The sequence below is a fragment of the Cavia porcellus genome, unplaced genomic scaffold, assembly GCF_034190915.1.
Source record: "Cavia porcellus strain 051 isolate PalLab524CR breed Dunkin Hartley unplaced genomic scaffold, mCavPor4.1 scaffold_11, whole genome shotgun sequence".
Taxonomy (NCBI): Eukaryota; Metazoa; Chordata; class Mammalia; order Rodentia; family Caviidae; genus Cavia; species Cavia porcellus.
Window position 1 is genome coordinate 66,753,702 of NW_026947494.1, and position 20,576 is coordinate 66,774,277.

Here is a 20,576-nt window from a genome sequence, read left to right on the forward strand (position 1 = left end):
TTACCTCGCGTCCCCCTGCACCCCCCCCCCCCCGGCTGGCCGTGTCTCCTCCCCCGCCACCGCCCGGTCAGGCCCTGTATAAAGTGCGCTGCCCGCTGCAGGCAGCAGAACCGCCTGCCCGGGTTGGCTCGGTTCGGTTCCGTCCGCTCTCCGCCGCGCCGCAGTCCCGCGCCCACACTGCACAGATGGCACCCTTGGGGGGCAAGCAGGCCCGGAAGGTGAGTCCCCGGGAACCTGGCTGCGCCCGGGCGCCGATGGCGAGCGCCCCCCGGCGGGCACGGGTCTCCGGGCAGGGCCGTCAGGGCGGCGGGCGGCGGGGACGGGAAGGGGACGGGACGGGACGGGATGGGACGGGGACGGCGCGGCGCCCTCCGAGGTGAGCGCCCGGCCCGGGCTGGCCTGCACTGGGGGCCGGGTCGAGCCCAGGGCCGCGCGCAGCTGCACCCGCGCGGAGACGGGATCTTGCCGAGCTGCTGCGGCCCGGCTGTGGCAGGAAGAAGCGCAGACAGGAGCGCAGCAGGTCGGGGTTATCTCGGGACGCACCGAGAGGGGTCCTCGGCGCGCGGCGGGGCGAGAAAGGCAGAGGAAGAACGGAGATCTGCGCCCCCCGCGGCGCCCCCACCCTCCACCTCCGCGGCTCGGGGCTGGGCCGGCTGAGGAGGCGGCGCGCGGCCAGTCTGGCCGGAGCGTCCGTCCGCCGGGCTCCAACTTCGGGTCTTTCTGCCTCGGTCTCCCCGAGTGTGTGCGCCACCTTGCCCAGTGCAGTGAGGGATTCCAGTCCCCTCTCCAAACTCAAACCGAGAAACTGACACTTAGAGGAACTACCTAGGCAACAGGCAGATGTCACCGAAGAGGTTTCTTCGGTAGCTTCGTTTCTGGCTCAGCGGTAATGCGTGGACGCTCACGCCATCTACACGTTTGGCTGAAAACATGCTGCACAGCCAAGGGGTAGCTTACACCCACCCAGCTGGTAAAAGCTCGAACAGCGCCTGTATATATTATATATATATATATATATATATATATATATATATATATACATTTCTGTATATATTCTGCTAGCTTACTCTCTGGGCAAATATGTACTCTTTAAAGCAAAGTGAACTAATATTACATACACTTTGTAATACCTTTTTGCAAAACTCTTGTTTATAACATGTTCCACTTTTTAAAAATCTGTTCAGCATAAGATCAGACAATTCTGACACTGAGGTAACTGTACTTAATGTTTTCCAGGTAATTTTAAAATGTAAATTCTAAGAGCTGGTACATGCAGGCGTCCTTGCTCCACAGACGGTGGTCAGCATGGTTATTGAATAGTCTCACCCGACGAGCCACCAGATCCCAGATTCTTAGTGAGGCTGTGTTAGAAGGTGGTACTAAAGTCTGAAAGTACACATATGTTCAGCAAAAACTGCCAAGATGTCACAAATTAGTTCACCCACGTGAGAAGGATTTATGTCACCTTTGTTCACATCTTTATGTAACCACATTGGCAGGAGTACATATAGATAGATTCTTGGTTTAAAAAAATAAATAATAAATCAAAAACTAAGAGAAAAGAAAAAGAATTGTGTGCTTCAGGGCTCAGAGTGTAGCACAGCAGTACAGCACTTACCTAGCATGCATGAGGCTATGGGTTTGAACCCAGAAATGGCCAGGAGGAGAAGAGGGCTTTAGCAGGGTGACTGCAGCTTAACAGTGACATACTGTATGTCTTATAAAGACTTAGGGGTCAACATAACAAAGTGATAAGAGAGACAGGATAAAGATGTAAGGACACAGGGTCCTAATCACCTTGATTTGATTACTTGTGTTACATAGGAACTGAATCATCACACTTTCCCTGTAAATATGTACAACTTTTAAAATATACAATTTTGAATGAAGAAGAAAAGAAGTATAGATTTGAGGCTTTATAAGAAGGCTTTATTACAAATGCTTAATCCCTCGGAAACAATTCTTGCAGCATGCCCCCCTCCCACAGTGCCTGAGTCCTTCCTTCTCCTGCAGTGTGGGTTTGAGTCAGGGTCCTGCCACCACTGAACCACAGCTCAGGGGAACTCTAGTGTGTGTTTGGAAGAACATGCAGCACACACCACAGGAATGCACATGTTCCCACTGTAGGGACCTTCTGTCGGGGAGCTATGCACAAAACATGCACGTTTTTAGGGAAATCTAAAGAAATCATAATTCTCAAAAATGTTAGCACAAATCCTGAAAGTAGAAAATTGTAGCAATTCCAGTCACTCCTGTGCCCTTGCTTGCCATTGCAGGGCATCCTAGAACGCTTGGACGCCGGGGAGGTCGTGATTGGAGACGGAGGCTTTGTCTTTGCCCTGGAGAAGAGGGGCTATGTCAAGGCAGGACCCTGGACCCCGGAAGCTGCAGTGGAGCACCCCGAGGCAGGTGGGTACCCAGCTCTATTCTGAATCCTCACACATTGCTCCAGGTGCACAAGTTGCCCAGGCAAGTAAGCAGGCCAAGCTTTCCCAGGTGGCTTGGCCTGCCGGGCACGACAAGATGTGACTGCAGAATATGGTGGGTCACATGACAGCCCTCCCTGCCACTGTCCACTGTCCACTGTTCTCCTCCTAGGCCCTGCCCTGGAAGGCCTTCCTCTTGGCCTCCTCTCCCTGGTCGGTGACTGTAGGCGACCCGGCCGGTACAATGGCTGGCAGTACCTGTGTCCCCTGCCCTCTGCAGTGCACTTCCCTCCACACCTCGAAGAGCCTCCACCCTCAGCATGCAGGTCCCAGGACTGCTCCCCTGAGCTCTCCATGCTCAGCACCCCACCTCCCACTTGGCTCCTCTGCTTGTGCCCGGGACACCTGTTCCCAACCTGGGCAAGCACCAGCTTAGCATCCCTGACCCTTGCTCCCCAGGTTGCTGAGCCATTCCACTCTGTAGTCCCTGGCACCCAGCAGCAAACTGACCCCTGCACTGAGTGTGGCCATGAGTTATCCCTGTCACGCGAGCCTAGCCAGGCAGGGTCCACTATCTGCCCACTCCACACCTACTCTGAACAGTTCCTTCCTCCTGTTACTCTGAACACAAATCCCTGCAGGCCAGAGGAGAGGCAGGCAGCTGGAGGGGCCAGGCCAGATGCCAACTTACAGGGCAACTTGCTAGTATGGTTCACAAGGAGGAGGCACACATCTATAGAAGGGAGCTTATCCTGTGACTTTGGTCACCCAGAGGGCTTGCCTACCTGACAGCCGTCTAGAGCACTGCTCCTCTAGGACTTGGTCCAAGTCCCAACTTGCAGCTCTTCCTGCTCTCTGACTGTGTCACCCAGGAGACCCTCAGACTTCCATGCTTGGCCTCAACTCAGGGGCAAGGCCTCATGAGCCCCTTGCTGCACAGCTGGAGTCCCACAGCCCATCTGTCTAAGTTACTCTTCTCTTGTTGCTCAGACAAAATACCCAACGCCCAAAATGAAGGAAGAAAATATTTAGTTAGCTCAGTTTGTAGAGGTTTCAGTCATAATCAGCTGATTCCAAGGCAGGGTGGCGTGGCACAGGGGCAACACTTCAGGGCAGCAGAAGGCAGCAAGAGCGAAAAGAGCAAGAAGAGGGAAGTGAGACTCTTCTCCTCCCTTATCTTGCATGCAGGTTACCGTCCACATCATCTCTATGCTTTCTTCTTGAAGGATGTTTACAAAGTGAGGCCCCTGACCTCCTGCTGAGTCCCTTAATTAAGCTTCTAAACTTCTTAAACAACTATTAAAATCCACCTCTTGTCAACCAGACACATTTCTTTTTTTTTCTCTCTCTCTCTCTCTTTTTTTTTTTTTTTTTTTGTACTGGAGATCGAACTCACAACCTCACAATAGCCAGGCAGGTGCTCTGCCACTGAGCTATATCCCCAGCCCCAGACACATTTCTTTAAATTAGTCTCCAGATACAAAGACATGCTTCTTATCATTTCACAACTTGCACATTATAACACAAATTTAACAATCCCTAAACCCAGTGTTAAGTCTATCAACATTGTATTACATTGGAACCATAACATTCCACCCCTGTACCCTCAAAGACTCATGCACATCCTTTTATGCTAAAGGCATTTAGTCCATCTGCAAGAGTAGTCAAAGTTCTAACAGTTTTAGCATTGTGGAAAAGTCCAAGTCCCAAGTCTCCTCTGAGATTTAAGGCAAACTCTTAGCTGCAAGCCCCAGTACAAATGAAAACAAAGTTAAACACTTCCAACATTCAACTGCACAAAATACACATTTTACTCCAAATACTACAAACAGAGGAATATAAAGGATTGGGACCAAAGAAAGTCCAAAATCCAGCAGGGCAAACATTGTGTACACATCCATCATTTGAAGCGATCTGTGGCAAACTGTGAGCTCCAAAGGGCTTGTGTGCCTCCACCACTATGGCACTTCTGGTGGTTACAGTTCTCACGGATTCTCTCCAAGGCCTTCTGTGCTCCTTCCTTGTAGATTTCTTCAGATTATCCATGTTCATGGCTTCTTCAAACTTCTGGGATCTCCATTGCACCTTTGGGTTCATCCTCACAGCTCCACATACTTTCTCAGGGGCACATTCAGGGTGGAAGCTTCTTAACCAAGAAACTCTTGCATTCTGCATATATGTAAAACCAGTACCACATGAATGATGCCAAATTCTGCTGCCAGATGGAGCAGTAGCCAGGTCTTCCTCTCTCTTAATTGTAGGGGTTGAGTGTCTGTATCACTGGGCTCTCTGAATCCAGTTCTGAGAAGCAGATTTTCTATGCTGCTGCCATTTTGGATCCTGATGAGGGTGCTCCATTCTGGAACACGGTGTTTTGCAGCTTTCTTTCTTCTCAAAGGAGTCTTTCACTTTTGCAGTTTTGAGGTTGCAAAGGGTGAAGACTTGCTGCTTCTTGTGATGCCCTCAGGTCATGTTTTCTATTCTCCAGTTCTTTCTAGGTGATGGAGATCTTCTCAGCTCTATTTTTGCAGTCCACAGCTTTAGTGGAGCTTCCTATCTGGCCAAACTCACAACATTTTAAATCAGCCTTCTGGGCTCTTTACTCTTAATTTGCAACATAAATCTAGCTAAAATTCTCTAACAGTAGCCATTCCAAAGCCTCAACATTCAATTGCCTTGAAATTTCTTCTGGAAGATTAATTAGTTCACCACCATTAACTTTAGTCTCAGGAAAAATCTCTGGACATGAGCAAAATGCAAACAAACTTTTTGCCAAGTCATAATGTACACTGTCTGGAATCTAACAGCCAACACAGTCCTTCTTCCCATCAGAAACAACTTCTGAGTTCTAATCAGAATCTTTCATACAGAACAACCTAAGGTGTTCCACTGCTATTCTCACAGGTGACATCTCCAAATCTTTCCAAATTCTTCCAAGCCATTCCCAAGGGCTCTTGAACCACATGGTCAGGTACAGTCACAGCAGTGACCCCACACCTTTAGTACCAAAGTGTGTGTTAGTTTATAGAGGTTTCAGTGCATAATCAGCTGGCTCCAAGGCAGGGTGGCACAGCACAGGGGCAACACTTCAAGGTGGCAGAGGTCAGCAAAAGCAGCCAGAGCAAAAAGGGGAAAACCAGCATCTTCTCCTCCCTTTTATTGCATGCAGGCTCCCTGTCCACACCATCTCTGTGCCCTACTCTTGCACAAGCTAGTATGTTTACAAAGTAAGGACCCTGGCTCCCTGCTGATCACTTAGTTAAGCTTCTACACTTTTCAATTCTCAAGTTGACACAGTGTATCAACCATTACACAGTCCCATGTAGTCATCACCTTTACCACACTGGCTGTCCACCAGCCAGTGGACACTGGGTGTCACTCATTACAGCAGCTGGCCACATTTTCCTGACAGGCAGCTACCCTGATCACCACTGCTTAGCATTTTTAACTGCACTGCTCCTGGCTGTTTTTAACAGTGCTTGAGCCACTATCAGAGACCTCCTGCCATTGGTAGTGGAAGCCCCAGCTCCACAGTGATATCCTCCAGGGTCTCTGAACATTCTCCTGAGGGAAGTTATTGTAGATAGGCCCCAGAACCCCAGTGCTGTGGGGAGATGTGTGTGTAGGCAGGGAAATGAGAACCTCCTTCCAGAGCTCTGCAGCAGACACAGCTGGGGTCTCATGTCCTCCCCAACCCTAGGCCATAGACGGCCAGCCAAGCCTCTGCAGCTGCAAGAAGAACCTCGAGGGAGAGATGGGGGCTGAGACCTCAGCCATCATGGCCTTTCTATTATTCCTCATTCTTGTCTTGAGAGCACTGTCAGATTTTGTTCTCGGTCACTGCAACATCCTGGCCCCCAGCAAGGTTGAAGCCTGACGTGTGGGCTGCGTGACTGAAGGATGACACCTTCACAGCAAGCCAGGAGAAGGGCAGAGCAGCTTCCCAGCTGGCTCGACTCAGAGGAGGAGGGGAATTCCCAGGGCCCAGGGAGACAGAGAGTGGCCCTTGAGGATCTGAGTCGATGACATAGAGACAAATGAAACACACTGTGGAGTTGCTCAGATGACTGAAGGAATCAAGAACATCAGTAATCACTAGACAAGATAAGCCATTGCTTCTCATGGTCTTTAAAGAAGTGCGGAGTCTGTGGGCCGCAGAGAAGGCTGTGTGAGAAGTGCCCAGCTAGGGTGAAGCCTCAGACTGGCTGCTGGGCGTCTGAGGAGACGCCCAGCTTCTCGGGCTCAGCCGTCTCTCCTACAAGACAGTGCTGTGCACCACCCACTCACCTGCTGTTAGGAACCTGTGAAATTACAGGGAAAGTGCTTAAACAGTACCTGGCACTCAGCTCGGTGCACCTTGTAAGTGCTATAAAGTGGGCTGCGTTGTGTCTTCTCTCAATAGCATTCTCAAGCTTATTCATTTATTTCTGTGGAAATACAAAATCTATTTTTGCTGAAAAAGAAGTACAAAAAACCACAACCCAGTTGAGAGCAATCGGAATCCGAGGCTTTCCATGCCCCAGGGAAGCCCCTCAGTATTGAAAGCACTGATGATTAATTCAGTGCTGCACCCTCCTCAGCCACTTGGGGTCACTGCTCTCTGGAACACTGATAAAAGTTTGTAGACTATCTGCCTGGACACATTGGTACAGGCCTAAAAGCTCAGCATTTGGGGAGGCTGAGGCAGAAGGATTGCAGGTTCAAGTCTCACCTGGGCAACTAGGCAAGATTCTCTCTCAAAAAATAAAAAGAGAAGGAAATGGAGTTCAGACTGAAGATTCTGAATTCAGTTCCCAGTGCCACAAGAGAAGTGGGGACAGGGGGAGCTTCTAGGCTTTCTGCACTGTAAAATGTAGATAAACAATTTGTTTATCTTTCAAGGATTTTTTTTTGTGGACACTGGAAATCCATCCTTATACCACCTGTACATGATAGACCTCCCAAGTAAAAATCGTTCCATCTTGGTATCCAGTGTCCTGGTCTGTCCACAGCCCCTCTGCCCCACAAACTCCTTCCCAGCTGAGCAGTTCTTGTCTCACTGATCTATGAGACTCCTAGAAAATGTTTCTAGTTGGTTCTGCTGCTAAGTAAGCCAGGCTTAAATCCCACTAACTTCAGTGGGGGGGGGCAGATTTTAAGTTCCATTCCTTCTCTGAACTAAAGTGTCTATGAATTTGAAAATTCACAGAAAAGCTTCAAGTTTAAAAACATATTTTCTAAAATACAGAAACTTTTTTGGCCACCCTTTATCCATCTAAAAATGAAAACCCAGGCCAGGTGTAGTGGTGTATCTCTGTGATCCCAGCACACAGGAGGCTGAGGCAGGAGGGTCACTGAGAGTTCAAGGCCAGCCTGAAATATATAGCAAGACCCTGCCTAAATTTTTTTTTTGCTCCTTAAATTATTTAAACTTTGGGTTTCTCACATTGTTACAGAAAAACCAATATCAAACCAAATGGAAGACTCTTTGTACTGAGGAATCCAGAAGGCAACTGTTATTATGCTAGTGGGCTGATGGGAATCTCAGTTCCAAATCATCAGCACTGAGGCAGTTTAGGGTTCAATTTAAATACAGTTTAACAAGTAGAAAGTACAAAGCATTACATGATTGGTTACACGGATTGCACTAAGTCATATATTATCAGGAAACTAACTCTAAATACATTTGCTCATAACAGGAACATCCTGGAGAGGAGAGTCGGGGATTCAAGTGGAGCAAGCAGAATTAAAAAGTATCTTAGGCTGGATTACCTCACCCCAACCAAAGTCCTTGAAGCCACTTAAGGCAATATATTTTCCTAACTAAGGGAAACATAAACTGAGAACAGTCAAATTGGCTCAGCGCACTATCAAAAGAGAAGCAGCTGGACCCAGACAGTCAAGGTTGAGTGAATTAAGAAGAGTAGCTACATGACAAACAGCAGGAGCATGATCACAGGCCTCTACCTGATCTCTAGCTTTTACTATGAAATACCTGTAAGTTTGCTGTTCTGTAACTGTGCCTTTACTAATCATATAATTGTGCCCCAACAATGTAAGAGAAGCCATGCAATATTTAACCTGTGTTTTTATTTCACTTAGTATTATGGACTTGAAATGCATCATTTTCCTACAAATTTATCCTTTTATGCCTGAGTAGTACTCCATTGTGTATGTACACCACATTTTCTTTATCCATTCACCTGTTATTGAGCACAAAAGCTACTTCAAGACTTAGCTATTACTAGTTGTATTTCTAAGAACACATATGACAGATGTCTAACTCTTTCAAGAAGATATGCAGAAAAAGTATAGCTGCAAGCCAAGTGGACTTTCAAATTTTAATTTTTAGGAAGTCTCCACGCTGATTTCCATAGTGGTCGTCCCAGATTACTTTCCCACCCGCTGTGCAGAAGGGTTCTTTTTCTCCCACAGCCTGGCCAGCATTTGTTGTTATCTATCTGTGGTGACAGCCATTCTTCCTGGAGTAGGAGGGACTCTCAGTGTTGTTTTGATTCACATTTCTGTAATGGTCAAAGATGAACATTTCTTCATGTAATTGTGAGCCATTTGTACTTCTTCTAAAAGGTTTTTTTTTTCCACTTCAGTTGCCCATTTTTGACCCGGTCTTTTACTGAGTTCTTCATGTAGTCTACATGTTAGTCTTCTGTCTAAGGAGTAGCTGGTGGAAAACTTACCCATCCTCTCGGCTGTCTCTTCACTCTGTTGGTGTTCTTCTACTGTGCAAAAGCTTTTCACTTGATGTGACCACACTTGTTGATTATTTCCTGCGTATTTCTGCATTCTTCTCAGAAAACCCTTGCCTATGTCTATGTTGTCAGAAGTTTTACTTACTTTATCTTGCAAAAAAAATTCAATGTTTCTGTTTTTATTTCTAGGTCTTTGATCCATTTTGATTTCACTTTAGTAGAAGGGAGAGATTAGGGTGTAGATGCATTCTACATGTGGAAGCCAATCTCCCCAGCACAGTACCATTTGTAAAGCAGCTATCTTCTTTTCCACAGCATACTTTGGGCCCCTATATGAAAGATCAGATGGTTGAGTGTGCCTGGATCCTGTGTTTGGTTCCACTGACCACAGGTCTGTTTTTATGCCAGTGCCATGCTGTTTATTTCACTGTAGCTTTGTAATGTAATCTGAAATCTGGGATTGTGCATCCTGCCTTGCTTTTGTTGCTCAGGATTGCTTTTGCTATTCTGAGTTTCTTCTGATTCCAAATGAATTTCAGGGTGGTTTTCTCCTAGTGCTGTGAAGAATGCTCTTGGTGTTCTGATTGGGACTAAATTAAATCTATATACCATTTTTTTGACAATATGGTCATTTTGGCAGCATTGGTTTTGCTATCCAGGAATGAAAGATGTCTTTCCATTTCTAAAGTCTTCTTTAATCTCTTTTCATAGAGGTCTTTCACTTTGTTGGTTAGGTTAATTCTTAGACATTTAATTTTTTGAACTATTTTATGAATGGGATTGTTTTCTGTGACTTTCTCAATGAATTCATTGCATATATTCTATATTGATTTCACTGATACCTTAGTTCTAAGCATCTTTTCACAGAGCTTTGGGTCTTCTCCACAAAGGTCACATCACCTGGGGATGACCTCTTCTTTTCCTGTATGCATTCTTTTATTTATGTCCCTTGCCTGGTTGCTCTGGCTAAACCTTTGAGTACGGTGCTGAAGAGCAGGGGTGGTGAGAATGACCCTACTTGTTGCCCTCTTCCTCTTCTTTGGTGGATTATAAAATTTTCCAGGCACAGGAAAATGGTCATTAATCCTTCTGTCCCTGAATACCTTCTGAAATGCAGTCAATAATTGATGAACAGATTGACAGTGAACAGAATAAATAACAGACACCAGAAGCACACACAAAGCTGTGAGAGCCTGCTTTGATCACTGCTCAGTCTAGACCACAGGGTGGCAGGAGTTCCCAGGAGACCCCAGATCTCCATTTTGTTAGCCTTCATTATGGTCACATGTTGCACAATCATCAAACACTTGTTTTCTGGGAGCCTTTGAAATGCCTCGGGTTTATGAGAGATCAAATTCACCACCTTCCTTGCATGGCCTAATTGCAGTTCGCCAGCTCCATCGTGAGTTCCTGAGAGCCGGGTCCAATGTCATGCAGACTTTTACCTTCTATGCCAGCGAGGACAAGCTGGAGAACAGGGGCAACTACGTGGCAGAGAAGATATCTGTAAGTATGCAGCCTGGCACGCTGCGGAGCACCATGTACTCCCTTGGCCACCAGACCTCACAGAGAAAGCCTGGAGCCTCCTAGAGCTCTGTTTCCACCATTCTGGAAATGGGGACATGAAGTAGATAAATGCCACTTCTAGGGTCGGCAGAAGTCTCTAAAGTCAACAGAAAAGCATTTAACGAAGCAAGTAAATGGGGAGGCATTTCATGACCAGCCGCTCCTGTGGGCTCAAGGAGAGCGAGGAGGAAAGAGGGTCCTTGCATACTCTCCCTCGCACACTCACCTACTGCCACGCACAGCAGCAGGAAAGCCCATCAACAGAGGGATGAGGGTGCTTGGAGCAGGCCCTGCTTATGGCAGTCAGCTCTGAGTTGCTGGTAAACTGCTGACTCTGTCCAAACCCAGCCTCTGAAACACACAAGGACTTCTGCAGCTGAAGACGCATTTTTGTTTTATTTTTGGCCATGCTGGGGATCCAGTTGTACCTGACAGGCTCCACCACGGAGCTACACCCCAGGCCCAGCAGAGCTCAGGTGCATGCCAGTACTCACAGCAGGACAAGTGCTAGAGCTCAGGAGTTAGAGTCCCGCCTTGGTAGAGCAGTGAGACCCTGTTTCAAAGACACCAAAAAAAATCAACCCCATCTTGGGAGTCAAGCTTTCAAAATAGTTAGAATACACCTTACTAATTATACATTGAATCACTGAGCAAGTACATAAGAACAAAAAGACAGGGGCTGGGGATTTAGCTCAGTAGCACAAACGCTTGCCTGACAAGCACTAGGTCGTGAGTTCAATCCCCAGTACAAATAAAAGAAGAAAGAAAGAAAAGAAAAAAAAAAGTGTCATGAGTTCTATTGGCATTTTAATTGAATTGTATCTTATTAATAAAGCCAATCATCTGGCATCCACTTTGTGAATTCCCAGCTATTCCGGCTCCTGAGACAGGAAGATCATGCCTTTACCGTCAGCCTGGGCAACACAGGAGCACCCTGAGACCTTTCCGAACAAACTAACCCAGTAATCATCGTGCATCACAGTTTGCTAAGTGCTCCTCCAAGTGCACCTTGGGTGGGGGAAGATACCGGATCAGAGCTTTTCACATAAAAGCCTCTGTCGACCCTCCAGACGCTGTGTTCCAGAATGGTGGAAACAGAGCTCTATCCTAAAGTCATAGCGGTGCTTCTATGGGCTGCTCACTTGGGGAAGCACTAACCTGATCTTTACCTGTGCTTTTACAGAATAAAATCATAATTGTTAGCCTACAGCTGTGCTGCAGACACTTTCATAACAATTTTATCTTAACCCATCTTCACTCACTTTAGGGGCAAAAAGTCAACGAAGCTGCTTGCGACATTGCCCGGCAGGTGGCTGAGGAGGGGGACGCGCTGGTTGCAGGGGGCGTGAGTCAGACGCCTTCCTACCTCAGCTGCAAGAGTGAAAGTGAGGTGAAGAAAATCTTCCAGCAGCAGTTAGAGGTCTTTATGAAAAAGAACGTGGACTTCCTCATCGCAGAGGTAAACTGAGCGATGGGCAGCGACAGGACGCTTGCGTCCCCAGGCTTTGCCCATGATCTCCACGTGGGGCAGGCGCCAATCACAACATTTACCGGTTACAGCCTTTCCAGTGTGAGGCTTCTGCTAAGTGGGACGCGGTTAATCCGCGCGTGGTTTTCAAGCCTGTGGGCTGCAGCGCAAACTGAGCAGCCGGCCCTCCCCCTGCGCAGTGCGACGCTGCCAGGAGAGGGCGCGTTCTCGGGGTTTTGTGGGACACGCCTTTGAAGTCTCTCGCCCTAACCGATTGCAGTATTTTGAACACGTCGAGGAAGCCGTGTGGGCAGTGGAGGCCTTGAAAGCGTCGGGGAAACCCGTGGCGGCGACCATGTGCATCGGGCCCGAGGGCGACCTGCACGGCGTGTCCCCCGGCGAGTGTGCTGTGCGCCTCGTGCGAGCAGGTGACTGCGCGTTTCAATCACTTCGCAATGAGTCTCTTAAAATAAGACACAAGTGTGAGCCTCCCAAAACCATCAGTGTGTAATTCTTTGCTGACAGGGAACCCCTAAGTTACTGGAGGTAACTGGTACTATGGGGACTGAGTCTCAAGAGGGGAAAGTGTGAAGGCACACATGCACAAACCGCATGCACCCCAGCCTCTTCAAAGGGGCAATTACACCGGTGCTGGAGACTGACACCTAGAAATGAGAAGAGTGAATGTTTTGCTAAGTCAGAAGAAACATTAGGATGTTTGTTTGTTTGAGACTAGCTCTCTGTTTAGCACAGTTGACCTTGAACTCATGGAGATCCTCCTGCCTCAGCCCCCTGAATGCTGCAATTACAGGTGTGTGCCACCACAGCCAGCAGGAATCACTGTTTCTAAAACTTGTCTCAAGTAGAGGTCTTCAAACATTCATAACTTTAGGTTAGTTGGTCTATTTGCCAAAGTTTTTCCATTCTTATAAATTATGAGTGTGCTTTGTTTTTTTGTAAGTGGTATAATAGATCAAACACTCTTTGCTATAAAATGCTGAGCACCACATATATCTTTTTATACAATTAGAGTTAGGAGAAGCTTACAGATTGTTTTCAAAATCTCATTTTAAACCCCAGAAATAATTCAGTGTCAGGGGAAGAGCCCAGCCCACTGTAAGAAACAGAAATTTTGCTGACAGTTCATTTAATTTCTGTTTCTTATCCAACTCCTAGTTTTTCATGAAAATCTCTTTCATACTTGTCATTAACAGTAACAAATAAATTTAGATTTAGAAGTGAAAGTATAGAACCCTGTTCTTTAACAGGAAATATAAAAGTAGGGGTAGCAGGGGACAGAGTTTTCAAAAGCACCAGAGGAGGGCTTGACCATCCCCAGAGGCCAGGAGTGGGGCTGTCTGGCCAGCATCCAAGCCCACTCCTCCCCTCAGCTCAGAGTGGGGAGTAGGTGCACACCTGTCTCTTTGGTGTTGTTGCTCTTCTTGCTTTTTGTTGTTGTGTTTGTGGTACTGAGGGGTTGCACCCAGAGCCTTGCTCATGCTAGGCAAGTGCTCTATCACTGAGCAGCTCTTTTCTAAATTTTATTTTAAGACAGGGCCTTGCTAAATTGCCTAGGCTGGTCTTGAGCTTTGAAGTTTCTGCCTCAGCCTCCTAAGTAGCTGAGAGTACAAACATGTGCCACTACGCCTGGCTCAGCCACCATATTTTTATATCACTTCACACTATGTATAGCCTACATAGCACTGGTTGCTTGTTTACCTGTTCAGTGTGAGGCCCTGATAAAGGCAAAGACTGTTTCCATTTGGCTCAGCACTGAGTACTCTGTGCCTACTGTAATTCCTACTACAAAACAGATCCTTAATCAGTATCCACTGACTAAACCCAGTCCACCTTTCAATGCTTAGTTTCGTTCAGTGCCCACTTCCATGTGATCATGCCTACCTAACTGACCACTCCTTTCTGTCAGAAACTAGGACACTTTTGTCATTCATTTGGAATATCCTCGGCTGCACGAATCAGAACGTTTGATATATTTCTATATACTGCTAGTCCTTAGGAGGCAGGCATAGTGGACAGCACCTGACTTACTAATCACAGCCTCTCTTATTTCTGATATGGATTCATAAACAACAATATAGGAATCCAAGCAGCCAAACTGATAAATTTAGAATTTAATTAACTGAGCTCAGGACCACTTGTATACAGACCCCTCCTGGTTTAGGGCCCAAACAAGTGGCCCTGAACTGGAAAGCTACAGAGTTTTTAAAAGAGAGAATCACACACAAAAAAAAATCCTGCTGGAAACAATTTAGTTTGAATCTTTTGTTAATTTTCAGTTGACCCCTGTATCTTGCTTCTTTTGTTGAGCATCCGAGAGAAGTCCTTATGCAGGCAGAAACAACCCAAGAGTGTTTCAGCAGATGAATGGATAGACGAAATGTGGCAAATCTGTGCCATGGGGTAGTTTTCAGCCACAAAAAGGGATGTAACTCTGATATATGCTCTAACAGCGATGAACAAACAGGAAACATGGTACTCACTGAAATAAGCCAGTCATGGTTGAACAAAAACATGTAAAAAAATTTTAAAAACATGACTTTACTCGTCTAAAGCATCCAGAAAGGACAAGCTCACAGAGACAGAAGTAGATTAGCATCACCCAGAGCAGAAGGACGAGGGAGAAATTAGGAGTTTTTGCTTAATAGGTATAGAGTTTTTCTCTGGGGCGGAAAACCTGTGTAAATAATGGTGATGGCCAGGCAAGGTGGCACACACTTATAATACCAGCACTTATGAGGCTGAGGCAGGAAGATTGCAAATTTAAGACGAGCCTAGACTACATATGAGTTCAAGGCCAACCTGAACTACACAGTGAGACCTTGCTTCTAAACAACCAAACCAATAGTAATGATTGCACAGTGTTTTGAGTGCAGCAACACAGAACTGTGCATTTGAAATGATTAGAAAGGCCAGTTTCATGATTATATATTTACCAAAATCATAAAAAAACAAAAAGTGGAAAGCAAAGTGGGAGTTAGAAATCTCTCTCATTTTGAGAGCAGGTTGTCTCCATGAATCCTGTAGAGGAGGAGACTCCTGAGGTCATGTCTGACCGTGTCATGGTCAGTGGGTCAGTGGTCTTTGGCCCAGAAGCAGTGAAGAATGTAACAACTGTCAGGGAAGTCTTGGAAAGCATGAGGCATCTAAAGCATATTCTGTTCTCACTGAATCAAACTTCCCCAGCAAGACATTTTAGAAGGAAGCTTGAAGAGCATAAGCCATGTAGTTTTGAGTCAGGAGACTAAAATGTGAGTCAAAGGCTGCTGACCGTGTAGATCAGCTCAAGTCAAAGGAGGTGTTTGTTTGTTTTTCTCCAAACCACTAAACCTAGACACAAAACTTTCTGAAAAACAGATTTCTGAAAAGCTTTTATTCTGAATTACTTCCTGCTACTTTTCCTAAGAAGTCTGGTGAAATTGTGAGACAGGTATGATAAGAGGGAATGTTTATTGATGCCTCAAATGAGTAGCACTATGGTAAACACAGGTGCAGTGTAGCAGCCGGGAGAGTTGGAAATTATTGTGCTTGCCAACAAATGTCAAGGGTTGAAAAACTGACTACTAAATTTTGAAGTAAAAAAAAAAAAAACTCTAATAACAATATTTTGGAGAATAAAAAGATGACAGCCCAGTGTGCATAAATGACACTTCAATTACACCAGACTCCTCGAACATTTTCACTTCTGCCCTTGGTCATCACTTTTGCTCACAGCTGGGCTTGGCTGCGGGAATTGCGGTCCCAGGCAGCACTAACATCCATCACTCTGGCTTCCTGAGGAGGCCAGAGCAGGGCGGCTCTCACCTGTCCTCTGCTTGCAGGTGCCTCCATCGTGGGGGTGAACTGCCATTTCGACCCCACAACCAGCCTGCAGACGGTGAAGCTCATGAAGCAGGGCCTGACAGCTGCTAGGCTCAAGGCCCACCTGATGTGCCAGCCCCTGGCCTACCACACACCTGACTGTGGCAAGCAGGGCTTTATCGATCTCCCGGAATTCCCCTTTGGTAAGACTGACACTTTTATAAATCATCTTACTATGCTTGATAAATTTCAGAAAAGTGCAGCCAAAGAGCTTTTGTCATAATGAAGCAGTGGCTACAAAGTGCTCATCTGTCCTGCAGCCCAAACTCCCTTGATATTAGACAGCAGATGGGGTGGGGGCTATGAGCTTCCCTGTGAACTCTGAGGTGACAACCAATCAGTCACACTTTTAGGCTGCCAAAGAGCCCCTCAGTGGTCTGTTCCTGCTGTTTTGTGGCCTTAGGGGAAAATCCTTCAGTTCCTCTAGATCATCATTTCTCATCGGGAAAACCCAGAGGTTAAACCAGTTCTCTCCAGAGTGCATTTTTCTCTGAGAATATTGCTGTAACAGAGGTGAAGGGTGGGGGGGGGGGTTTACTGGAGTGCTGCCAGAGCCTCTCCACATCCTGGAGTGTGAAGTGTCTTGTTTTTCTCATTGCTGAGACAAAATACTCGACACTCAAAGTTAAAGGGAGAAAAGTTTATTTGTTCCACAGTGTATAGAGGTATCAGTCCACCACTGGCTGCTCCAAGGCATGGTAGCCTGGCAGAAGGGCATTGCAGGGGAGAAAAGTTCATGGCAGGCAGAAGGCAGAAGTTGCCAGCAGCAAGTCTATGTGACAATAGTAGCTTTTATACTCTGTCTATGATTCCAAGCTCAGGGCAGTGCCAAACCAAGCAGTGGGCTGATTTAGTAATCATCCACCCAGTAACCATCCCAGCATCACACACTCTAGCCCCCACTGCAAAGCCTGTAAGTGCACGAGGCTTTGGAGAACCATCTAAACACAAGCCATAACATGGGGTGAGCCCACTCTGAAAATCAAGCAAGAGAGGACACGGGGCACAGCCCATCCGCTTCCCTCACACTATGAGGTCCTTATCCTAAACCCTGTACCCTATAGTGATGCTCAAAGATATTATAAAGCATCACAAAATAAAGATCTGAGAGGAACACAAAGGAGGGCTGGTGTGACATTTGGGTTAGTTTTGCTACCCATGTATTATCTCCTGGTGTTGGGGGTCAGAATGCAGGCATAGTGGAGCTGGGCAGGTCTCCTTCAGAGGCTCTCACGGGGCTATAGCCCAGAGCCTGACCAGAGCCTGTGGGCAGTGGAGGGTCTACATGCATGCAAGTGCAGGTGCTCACCATCTGTGGATAGTGACCCCTACTCCTCAGCTCCTGGGCCTCCACCATGACACTGGGGTATTTCTTCAGCACAGTGGCTGGCTCCCCAGGGCTAGAGCTCTTAGCAAAACCAGGCAGAAGCCAAGATGTTCTCTGTAATCCCGCCCCTGGGCCATATAGTGTCCCCCAACCACGCACTGCCAGTCTCGTGGGTCACTGCAGTACAGCAACAGGGTAAAGCTGGCTGGGGTCATTGGGATGTGACACTGCATGTGTCAATCCAGAATCCCCAGTGGTTTAAAATCTAAGAAAAGAGTATCTACAGCCTATTTAGTTAATTGAAAATTTTATAAGATGGCAATATGTAATCCATTAACTAGTGATTTCCTACTGTTCATTTTTTTCTTCTGTAAATCTGTATAACTTGTACCCTTTCACTTTTTTTTTTCTTTTCTCCTTAAATAAAAAAAAAAAGAAAATTTTATTACAGCTATTTACATAATGATATTTATCACAGGACTGGAGCCCAGAGTTGCCACCCGATGGGATATTCAGAAATACGCCAGGGAGGCCTATGAGCTGGGTGTCCGCTACATCGGCGGGTGCTGTGGGTTCGAGCCCTACCACATCAGGGCAATTGCAGAGGAGCTGGCCCCGGAAAGGGGATTTTTGCCGCCTGCTTCTGAAAAGCACGGGGGCTGGGGAAGTGGTTTGGATATGCATACCAAACCTTGGATCAGAGCGAGGTAAGCACCATTTGCCAGCGCAAACTGGTCTAGATCTGAATATTGAATATCTGCTGAAAGAGGGCAGCTTATTTATTTTGTGATGATTAAATTCTCTACCAGAGATAATTATAGAACAGCCTTATGAGCTTATTTGTGGAAAGGGCTCTAAGAATATAGAATATGAACAAGGTGAGTGGCAATGAAAATCACAAAGGCTGAATCATGGATTAATAAGAGTCAAATTCAACTAAACACAGCAATACTGAATATTCTGTGTCAAGATTTGCAGCAGTGGGAATGTAGTAGTAAAAAAAGATAGTTTTTGCCCTCAGAGCCTCCATTCCAATGGTAAAGATGAATAATAAGCAAGAAAACAAATTTTGTATCAAGTAGGCGCAGGACACAAGGAATGTCACAGAAATGGAAATCTGTGGTCTCTGGCTTGGAAACTCTCATAGACTGTGGGGGAAATGGATAGGAAACCCATTATTTTACACTGCAGTAACTTGTGGTAGAGGAATGGGCAACAAAGTGACAAAGAGAAGAGGAGGACCAACTTTGCCTAATAGAAAGATATTCCAGCTGGGAGTGATGGCTCACGCCTATAATCTCAGCACTCAGGAGGCTGAGGCAGGAGGATTATTGCAAATTTGCGACCAGCCTGGGCTACAAAGTATGCTCAAGGCCAACCTGAACTGCAGGGTAAGACCAACTGCAGAGTAAGATCAAAAAGACGAAAAGGAAAGAAAGGAAGGAAGGAAGGAAGGAAGGAAGGAAGGAAGGAAGGAAGAAAGAAAGAAAGAAAGAAAGAAAGAGAAGAAAAAGAAGAAAGAGAAATATTGCAGAAAGGTATTTTGCCCTGGGTTTTGAAGTAGAGAAGGAATACTGGAGAGTGGCCCAGCAAGCAGAGGGCAGAGGGGAGCCACTCCTCACTGCTGAGCAGACACTCACTGACACAACTCTGCCAGACACTGCTGTGACACCAGGATGGCAGCTGGACAGGCAGGCACAGCCCCAGCCGAGGGTTGGCAGCAGACAGGCATGGGCTGCTCTGCAATGCAGCCATGGGCTCTAGGCTAAGGCTGCAGAAGCAGAGGGCAGAGGGGCCTATGAAGGCTGAGCCTGAGACTGCCTGGCTGAATTCTGAATGATGAATGATGTCCCCAGACACAGGAAGAGCTTGCAGGAAACCCTGGGGGTGGGAAGAAAGTCATGCACTACAAATCATGAATCTGAGCTGGGTGGAGAGGGAGCTGGAGGAAGACAGTGTCCCGCAGGTAGAGAGGTGCCAGTGTGAGGGTAGACCTATGAGTTAGAGAAGTTCTCCCAGGTATGAGGTGGCCTCAAGCCAGAAGGAGACAAGGGAAAGAGGAGATGGTAAGAAGCAGATTCCACAGAGGGAGACGTGTAGAAGCCATGTGGCTCCAGCCCTTGAGGCACGGGGCCAAAATGCAAGGCTGGACAAGTCATGTACACCAGACAGAAAATATCCCCACTCTAAATTCTAAGCTTTCAGTACCTGTGCATATGTTAAAAAGAGTAAATCTGAGGCAATTTTAGACCCCTCGGTTCAAGGGATAAAAGGATCTCTGCCTGCTTTAATGGGCACATGCTCGGAGTCCAAAGGCGGCCCAGGGTATGTTTTTAACTCAGTGTCAGAGCAGATATGCAGGGATGGAGCTGATGCTTTGTGCTTTGATCCCACAGGGCCAGGAAAGAATATTGGCAGAGTCTCCGGATAGCCTCAGGCAGGCCCTACAACCCTGCGCTGTCCAAGCCTGATGCCTGGGGGGTGACCAAAGGGACCACCGAGCTGATGCAGCAGAAGGAAGCCACCACTGAGCAGCAGCTGAGAGAGCTCTTCGAAAAACAGAAGTTCAGATCCATACAGTAGCCACACTATTTCTTCTAAATTCCTATATGTTTGGGCCTCCATGTGTACAAATAAGGAAAATGTGGTTCAAAGCAATGCTCACATTAGTGCCAGCCTACATGAATACTGGGTATTAACTGAACAGAAGAGAATCAGAAATAGCAGTTGGCAGTTAGAAGTTTATTTAGAAGCAATAAAAGTACAAAGTAAATTGGAGACAGGTTCCCTAAACACCTGTCATGTGTAAAGTACTATAGAAATCATTGTAGCAAAGGAAAAGTAATCCAGACATTAATCCCACTTCCTGAAGTTGGCAGGCTGGGAGGGAGGATGAGACACGCACTGTCATGGTGACATAGCCAGCCAGAGACAGAAGAGTGCTATGGAAAGTGGCTTCCGACCACTTCTGAACACAACTGCTAGTAAGGAACACAATCTATACAATGGTCCAGTAAAACATGTGACATACAACCACTGAAATAAATGTGTGATTCATTTGGGTATTTTTTATTTGTTTTACTTCCACCCTATTTAGAAAAACATACAGGTTGAAAGCCTCCCAAGTTGATGTGATGATCCATTTGTGGTGTCTGACCCACATTTAGAAAAACATTGCCATGAGACACTTCATACACAGGGACTAAGTTTACTCTTGAAAA

General features: G+C 46.5%; 1 protein-coding gene and 1 long non-coding RNA gene across 2 annotated transcripts in view; one reads left to right on the forward strand and one right to left on the reverse strand.

Moving 5' to 3' along the window:
* The window catches only part of LOC134478143 (uncharacterized), a 69,549-nt gene that overhangs the window by 17,901 nt on the left and 31,072 nt on the right, over positions 1 to 20,576 (reverse strand). The window lies entirely within an intron of this gene.
* Bhmt (betaine--homocysteine S-methyltransferase) lies at positions 24 to 20,420 on the forward strand. Its single transcript, XM_063258405.1, has 8 exons — positions 24 to 218; positions 2,277 to 2,409; positions 10,503 to 10,621; positions 11,949 to 12,140; positions 12,430 to 12,577; positions 15,989 to 16,171; positions 17,834 to 18,062; positions 19,752 to 20,420. Exons 1-8 carry the CDS (start codon positions 186 to 188, stop codon positions 19,936 to 19,938), a joined length of 1,224 nt encoding a protein of 407 aa, XP_063114475.1. The 5' UTR covers positions 24 to 185; the 3' UTR covers positions 19,939 to 20,420.